This window comes from the organism of the source record quoted next, unplaced genomic scaffold (assembly GCF_019419815.1).
Source record: "Pyrus x bretschneideri cultivar Hongxiangsu unplaced genomic scaffold, Pyrus_bretschneideri_v1 Contig267, whole genome shotgun sequence".
Taxonomy (NCBI): Eukaryota; Viridiplantae; Streptophyta; class Magnoliopsida; order Rosales; family Rosaceae; genus Pyrus; species Pyrus x bretschneideri.
The window spans coordinates 235,672-244,560 of record NW_025999576.1 but is presented as its reverse complement, the minus strand read 5'-3'; the positions used below and the strand labels follow the sequence as shown (position 1 = coordinate 244,560).

General features: G+C 34.9%; 1 protein-coding gene across 1 annotated transcript; it reads left to right on the top strand.

The window, feature by feature from the left end:
* The first annotated feature begins 3,998 nt into the window (after window positions 1-3,998).
* LOC103941383 ((-)-germacrene D synthase-like) lies at window positions 3,999-8,889 on the top strand. The gene is made up of 7 exons (XM_009351574.3): window positions 3,999-4,417; window positions 4,506-4,800; window positions 4,901-5,273; window positions 5,376-5,594; window positions 7,437-7,575; window positions 7,807-8,052; window positions 8,337-8,889. Exons 1-7 carry the CDS (start codon window positions 4,301-4,303, stop codon window positions 8,631-8,633), a joined length of 1,686 nt encoding a protein of 561 aa, XP_009349849.2. The 5' UTR covers window positions 3,999-4,300; the 3' UTR covers window positions 8,634-8,889.

Below are 8,889 nucleotides of genomic sequence, written 5' to 3'. Positions count from 1 at the left end.
TCATCTTGCTCTCTTGCCCTCACCTTTCTTGGCCTACCAGCTTGCTTATGATACTTTGGAGGTGCAATGGGTTGGTGATTCGTAGGTGGCCAAAATTCTTGACGAGGCATGGCATGGATATAATGAGTGTAGGCTCTCAAGTATGCTACTTTCTTGGAACAAGAATGAATATACTTGTATGGATCGTCTTCCCTTCTATAAATTTCAGCAATTCCATGAGCACAAGGAATTCCAGTGAGATCCCACCTCCTACATGTACATGTGTGTTTTACTAAATCAACCACATATTGAGCTCCGCTCATATGCTTCACTTGGTACTCCTTATCACCAGACAACCAAGCAATACATGAACCACTTTCTAATTTATTTTTTTTCAACCATTTTATATATTCTAGGGCCAACCTCATTTTTCCACTTAACTGCTGCTTCTCTCATTCTTGCCATTCTGACCATTAGACATGTCGTAATCCTCTACACCATAGTTAATATTGGTTTATCCCATGCTCCCAAAGGCTCACATAGATTATTCAACAAGATATCACACTTAGATGATGTCCTATATTCTTGAGCCATCTTCAAACACACAATGTTAGAACAATATTAGAAAATATGAAAATAATAAAAGAATTTCAATGAAAGTAATCATAGAGAAAATGACAATACCAATTATATATGAGATTAATAAAAACCAGTGAGAAAGTTAGAAATACTAACAAACTTGGAACATAATACCGAAGACATTGATTGACGAAGTGATGCATACTACATCTTTTAGATGGCGCCATTTAAAAGGTCCATACTCAATGTGGTGCCACTTTGTATAAGATGGCATCCACTTAATGACAAGACGGTTTAATACAAACGGTTAAAGCATTTTTCATTCAAATATTGAATTAAATATTATAACTAATAGTATTATAATATATAAATTCCAACAATTCCCTACATAAATGAAAAATTAGGAAGAATTTGAGAGTACAAGCGAACAAGAGATGCATCGGGAAAGATGTCTTTTGGACTTGAACCTTAGTGAATACTTATCGGATTTACTTGGTGACGCAGTTGATCTGGAAGATCTTGAATTGTTCACCGCACCAATAAACCGAGAGAATAAGTAACATACAGCTCTTATCCTAATATATTACGGTTCATACGGTTGTGTTCATTATGGTCCTGAACAAATCCCGAATTCATAAGAGTTTTAGAGAATTTAGCCATCTCATACTCATAGAAGCGACCCACTTCTACTCTCACATAGATGACCACTGATTAAGAATAGTTTGCTCTATTCCTCTTATTTATAAGATATCACTGTCATTAAATATAAATATACATCCTAAAACTTCTGCAGACAACACACTTCTTCCATCATAGGAATGAGGCATATAGTGTGTTAACTTCTTTGAATCATGCCCAACCAGTTTGCCTATTGAACTTAGACTATGGGATCTCCAATCAACTAAGTTAGGTTTCTGCCCAGCTGATTCATTAGTTGTGTTGGCTTTAGCTTCATTCCCCTCGATGATTGACTTACTCTCTAGTCAAACCTTTAATATTTGGTACCATTTAGGTTGACTATCTTTAACACAATCTATTTTATGAAATTATATTTCATACGAGAGTAGTTGTTTAGAATGTCAAGTCCTCAACTGTACATGTTGGGACTTTAGTAAGTAATTTGCTAACACTTGGGCATACTCCCCCACGTTTAAGGTATTTGTAAGAAGGTCTCTAACTCTTCATACCTTAAAGTTACTCATTATCAGAGATAACTCCTTTTTATTCTCTCTTTTTTTATAAACAAATTACTCTTTACAATTTGGATATTGTGTTTAGGCCTTACTCGGCTAAATTATCACAAAGTACATTTCTGTAGCCTTAAGGTTGTATTCAATTCCATTATAGATTATACCTTTGGATATCCACCTATATGTACTTTGACTTTAAATTATTAAAATTCAATTAGCCAGCATCATTGAATTCATAACATATCCGCTCATATTCCTTGCTTAATAAACAACATCATGTCTAATTTAATTTTGTGAAATGGCCCACACATTTTCAGTGTATCGTCTTTTCCTTTCCAAAATACCCCCACACTTTCAGTATATAATTTCTCTCAAAGGAATGTCCTTTGGTTTTATCAATGACTAACATGTCTTATGAGCAAAACTCTGTTCTTCTTTTTTTCTTTTCTTTTTTTCGTCACATTTAATTATTAATAGTTGAACAAGACATAAAGAAGACTAAATCTTCCTCCATCATCCTCGTGAAATCCAATTATCCCAAATGACTTGGTTGGTTAATTTCTTTCACCAAATCTTTTGCCCGAATGTAATAAAACCATGTACATGTGGTTTGTAAACAAGGCATAGAGCAATCTGCTTTACAGACAATCTGGTTAGACCTTCCAATTATATCTTTGGCCTTTGATCTCACCTATGGACATCGTCATGCCCATTTCATTCAAATGACCTTGAAATCAATGGTTCTCTTTGTCACAAACCAAAGTTCTTAGCCACATACGGACAAAAGGAGGGCTATCTTATTTATCAAGACATGATTTATCTGGATCATGAAGCCCCTCAATCTTTCATTTTAATTATGAAAATAATAAAAGAATTTCAATGAACGTAATCATAAAGAAAACGACAACACCAATTATGAATGAGATTAATAAAAACAACTAGTGACAAAGTTAGAAATACTGACAAACTTAGAGATTGAGGCTTGCATAAATGCAATGTTCTAAAGACAGAATTTCGCCCCTATTCTTATGCTTGTAGTTCTGTAGGCGTCCGTCTCCCAGGATTCAACAATCTATAATCCGAAGTCGAATGATTTAAATCTTCGGACTCTGGCGAACTTTATATATTCCGTACTCTTAAAACACGACTCTGAATTTGACAAAACAAAGAGTGAGAGAAATAGAGTGGGGAAACCCTATTTCTCAAGAGTAAAAATTTACTCTAATTTTATGTTCTTAATGCCATGGTTTCATGACGTTAAATAAAACCCAAGACATTGATTGACGAAGAGATGCATACATTCATCTTTTAGATGGCACCATTTAAAAGGTCCATACTCAATGTGGAGCCACTTTGTATAGGATAGCAGCCGCTTAATGACAAAGACGGTTTGATACAAACCGTTAAAGCATTTTTCATTCAAATGTTGAATTAAATATTATAACTATTAGTATTATAATATATAAATTCCAACACACACAAGCGTTGTTCTTTTTTCTGAACGAAAACTCTTAGACCACATATCGTATATCAGCCCCTTTTTGTGGTTTAGAAACCCTATAATTATCTTGAGATGACACTACTAGGATAGACTATGAAAGCACGTCTAATATGACAAGAGTGGCATGTGTGGTGGGTTTGAGAACTTTTTGGTCTATCCTAGTTGCCCATGTATAATTCCGGTTGGAATCATGGGATATTCATATGAATATGATTTCTTAAATTTTCATCCATTGGTTTTTGGGTTTTCTTGTTTAATTTCTAAAGACTTATTTTCATGGTAATAGATCCTTTAATTAGGATCGCACGATTTTTTATCAACGGTCTGTGTTTATTGATCCCTAAGATCCCCAGGAAGGAGATCTGGCAAAGATCCAAATCCATTATGTAGGCTCAATAAATTAGTCAACTAGAGTTTTTCAAATATAATAAGGGTAGTGAGCCCCCACCACATCTCGGGCTTGACTCTATCGTAGCACGATATTGTCCGCTTTGAACTCCGACCACGCTCTCACGGTTTTGTTTCTGGAAACTCAGACGAGAACTTCTCAGTGGGTCACCCATCATGAGAGTGCTCTCACGTGGTACTCGCTTAACTTTGGAGTTCTCATGGAACCCGAAGCTAGTGAGCTTCCAAAAGGCCTCGTGCTAGGTAGAGATGATAATGTACATATAAGTCTTATAGGATCCACTTCCCTAAGTGATGTGGTATGTTATAATGCATGTACCTATACGTTATTCTTATAAATTCATAATTAACTAGGTTCATCCTTGATTTGAACTATGATTTTCATTGTGGACCCAAAATTGTCTCCTGATGGGATGGACATGCTAAAAGCATCCTAAACATGTGAAACAAGTTAGTAATGAACACTTTTAAAAGCGTACGTGCTAGACATGTGAAACAAATTAGTGATGAAAACACTTTTAGCTCTTTTTTTTTTTACTTTTTTTGTTTTTCACTGTTTCACACACTATAAATAACATAGCGCACCACCTCTTCAACTCACGCAGCTAAAAAGCCTATTCACCTTCTCCAAATTAGGAATAAAATGTCATCACCATCTCAAGCTCATACCTCAAAAACAATTCCTAGTGATGTGAATCGACGTTCAGCTAATTTTCCCCCCAACTTTTGGGGAGATTATTTTTTATCATATGCGTCAGTGGTAGTAGGAAATTCACTGTGATTAATAGTTTGGAATTATATGCCCCATGCAGGAAAAGTATAATTCCCTTTTCAATTTGTGTTTGCAGGAAAAAAATATTGAAGCTGAGAGACTTGTCCAAGAATTAAAGGAAAATGTGAAGAGAATGATATTGGCTCCAACGCCTTGTAAGCATTCAGATAAGCTGGACTTGGTCGATACGATTCAGCGCTTAGGCGTCTCCTACCATTTTGAGGATGAGATTGATGAAGTTTTGCAGCAAATTCGCAAGGATTCTTATGACGGTAGTCACCAACACCAAGGGAGTGATGATGATCACAACCTTCATGCAGCTGCTCTATATTTTCGATTGCTTAGACAACAAGGTTATGATATATCATGTGGTAAGTCCCTCCCTTCTTGACACTCACACTTAATTATATATTTTTCGATTTAATTTTAATTTCTTTCTCCAATTACGTAATGCATGAATTTGGGAAGCAGAAATGTTCAACAAGTTCAAGGACGATGATGGCAAATTTAAGGACTCACTTGTCAATAATGTCATCGGACTATTAAGCTTGTACGAAGCAACACAGCTAAGTGTACACGGTGAGGATATACTAGACGAGGCATTAACCTTCACCACCACTCATCTTAAGTCGGTAGAGAATCGTCTGAGCTCCCCGCTTTCGAAACTCGTAACTCATGCATTGTACCAGCCGTTTTGGAAGGGCAACCCAAGGCTAGAAGCAAGGCGTTACTTGTCCATTTACCAGGAAGACGATTCACATAATGAAACTCTCTTAACTTTTGCAAAGTTGGATTTCAATCTCTTGCAGCAAGTCCATCTGAAAGAACTGAGTGAAATTTCAAGGTTAAACAAAACCAATTAACTACACTTAAATTTAAAGAATCTGATTACTTAGTCCTACTAGCTATTTAAACAAATTGTTGTCCACTTAATTAACTGATGCAGGTGGTCGAAGGACTTGGATTTTGTAAGCAAACTACCTTTTTCAAGAGACAGAGTTGTTGAGAGCTACCTTTGGGGGTTAGGGTGCTGCTTTGAACCTCAATATGAATTTGCTCGGATGACATTAAGCAAAGTAATTGTCCTTATTGTGGCTATTGATGACATCTATGATGTCTATGGCACATTTGAAGAACTAGAGCTCTTTACTGAAGTTGTTGAAAGGTTTGGAATTTGGCTCAATCTCCAATTTTAATTCCCTTTTTATATCATCAATCGCTAATAATTACTTATAAATGATGACACATATCACTTGACTCAAACACTAAAATAGGGAAATATCGATGGAAATATTCATATTGGTAAGAGCTCATCATAATTATAAATGATGAAAGTTGTGAAAAATAAAAGAAATTTTTTACGAAATTGTTATTATTACTCTAAAAATATCATTTTACACTATTTACATTGTATTTATTTTTTATAAATATAAAAAGTCCAGAATGTAAAATGAGAAGTGTCAAAAATAATTTTCTTTTTTTTAAATGAGACTTCAGAATATGTTCATTAATTTGTACTCGTATCTATTATTTGGAAAGAAAAAAAATTCAAAGAACTTTTGGTTTGACTGGACTAGTTAATGAACACGGAATAAAACGCACCATGACTTTTTATATATTTATAATGGTTTTCTACAATAATTTATGCTTATAAATTGAATATTACTGTAAAACTAAAGTGACCATTTAGTATTACAGTCTAGTGGTATTCCTCTTCATTTGTAAGTGAGAGGTCTTAGGTTCATTTCTCACCAAAGGCGAATTTGAAACATATTATTGCTAGCTCATTATGATGCTAAGTTCATCCTTGTTCCTTAATGTAGATAATATTGTTTGTTTAAAAAAAAATAAAAATTAAGAGTGGCTGAGAGAGAGAGGGAGGGTCAGGAGAGAGAGAACGGGTCATGTGTATGAGAATTATATATAAACCCTATGATCCTTTGCTTTTATATATTTAAATTACATATTAATAGAACTTTGTTTGTTAATCAAAACTTTAGGAAGTTACAATTTTAACACTTTAATTAAAATTGAATAGAAATAAAATTATGGGCAATTTAGTAGTTATAAGAACAAATTTAAAAAAAAAAAAAAAAAAAAAAACAATATTCTCTGCATTAAGGGGAGGGGGTGAGCTTAGTCTCACAACGGTTAGCAATAATGTGGCTCAAATTTACATTTGGCCAGAATCAAACTTAAGGCCTCTAACTTACAATTAACGAGGAATACCATTAAACCGTAGTACTAAGTGATAAATTTTGCTTCTTTTTTTTTTTTTTTTTTTTTAAAGTATCAACCACATATAATGTTAGATCTCACATTGCCCAGGGGAGTGGATCCTCTATGCCTTATATGTACATGTCCACCTCCATATAGCACGAGGCCTTTTGGGAGCTCATTAGCTTCGAGTTCTATCGGAACTCCGAAGTTAAGAAGTTCTCGTGCGAGTTCCCATAAACAAAACCGTGGGAGCGTGGTCGAGACCCAAAGCGAACAATATAATGCTACGGTGGAGTTGAGCCCGGGATGTGATGAAGCCCAGGTCGGGATGTGACTTATGATTTTAACGTCTCTAATTTAAAAAAATAAAAAATAAACCTCTCTCCCTTTCTTCCACTTTCATGTTTTCTTTCACTCTCTTCCTCTCTCCTTTTATCTTAAAAACAAAAATAAATCCTAATTATGATAAGTTTTATTATCTTAGCAGTAATACAAAGTCTATGAAAATTTAATTTTTAAATACTATTATGATTCTACTTCAAGTTTACACAATTACATGATTTCACGAACAGACAAATTACAACAAATATGTCTCCTTGATTAACCATATATCCACAATATTTCGTTGATATATTTTGATATTTTTAAACGGACCTTGGGCCACAAGTGAAGGAACTGTAGTATCCTACGTGAATGCAGAAGTCTTGCATTTGTAAATTTAAAAGGATTTCGGAGGAGGCTGTGGTTATTATATATGCTCTAATTTTGAATTTCTGATCACCATCAGGTGGGATATATCTGTCATGGATCGTCTGCAACAGTATATGAAAGTTTGCTATCAGGCAATGCTGGATTTATACACAGAAATGGAAGAAAAGCTTCGAAATGAGGGGAACTTATATCGCATCTACTATGCTAGAGAAGCAGTAAGTCTCACCAACATTTCCAAGCGGCTAGTTATTATCATATGATAAGTAATGTTAGGAAAATCATCATATTTTTAATTTTTAAACCATTCACATTAGTCAATATCCAACGGATGAATAATACTTGGATATTGACTAGTTGTAGACCGTATACATATATGTGCAATTTTGTATATAATTATAAACATGATGAAGGATTTACGACATGATCACCTTGTCTATCTCTCTCAGATGAAAGTTCTAGTTAGAGGGTACCTGAGGGAAGCCAAATGGTTCCATCGCAAATACACACCTACACTGGATGAATATTTGTCAGCAGCACTTGACACATCCTCCTTTTCCCTAGCAATCACGTCTTTTATTGGAATGGGAGATATTGTTACAAAAGACTCATTGGATTGGGCTTTCAGTGACCCCAAGATTTTAAAGGCTGCATCCTTAATTGGTAGACTCAAGAATGACATCAAGTCCCACCAGGTACTTACGACTTATATTTATAACTATAACCTTCATGAACCTTGAAATGCGTGGCCGTTGCTAGAGCAGCAAAATTCTTATCAACACAAAATAAATAAATAAATGGGTCACAAAAATTATAAAAAGGTCGCGCTTATAATATTAGTTATACTTTTCTAACAAATTTTTTGTCATCGTGTTTCTTATATCATGATTTGTATCGTTGTCATCTAACAACAATCTCGATTTTCTTGAAGTTATTGCTAATTTTTGTTATAGTGATCGTGTCCTTTTTTTTTTTGTAGTTTGAGCAGAAGAGAGGACACGTTGCCTCGGCCGTGGAATGCTACATGAAACAATATGATGTCACAGAAGAAGAAGCAACTCTTGAACTAAGTAAACAAGTGAATAATGCATGGAAGGACATAAACGAAGCGTTGCTCCACCAAACCACCCCAATCCCCATGCCTCTACTGTTGCGAATTCTCAATCTTACACGAGTGGTCGAAGTGTTATACAAGCACGGTGACGCATTTACTAATGCTGGAACTTTTCTTAAGGATATTGTAGTTTCTCTGTTTGTCGAACCGGTGCATCTATAAAGTCTCTCCAGACCTGAATACAACTAAATGAACTGAGGTCATGTTATCCAAAGGCATGAAGTATAAAATAAGGAGCCAGTGTCTTACTATACTGGTCGATAGTTTGAATTCATGTTTGAATCAAGTAGTTTGAATTGGGTGTTTAAATTCCACTGTTTTGCTATATAAGTTTTTTTCCTTCACTTTTCATGCATTGCATTCAGTGTGATGGGGTGGTAAATTTGTAATGGTCATCAGGGGAGCAATAAATGTACTC

Excerpts from the sequence above, each read along its gene's own strand:
- LOC103941383 (XM_009351574.3), top strand. The coding sequence starts at position 4,301 with ATGTCATCACCATCTCAAGCTCATACCTCAAAAACAATTCCTAGTGAT. Across the intron at positions 4,801-4,900 it reads AGGTTATGATATATCATGTG|AAATGTTCAACAAGTTCAAG; the intron begins GTAAGTCCCTCC and ends TTTGGGAAGCAG. Across the intron at positions 5,595-7,436 it reads TTTACTGAAGTTGTTGAAAG|GTGGGATATATCTGTCATGG; the intron begins GTTTGGAATTTG and ends GATCACCATCAG.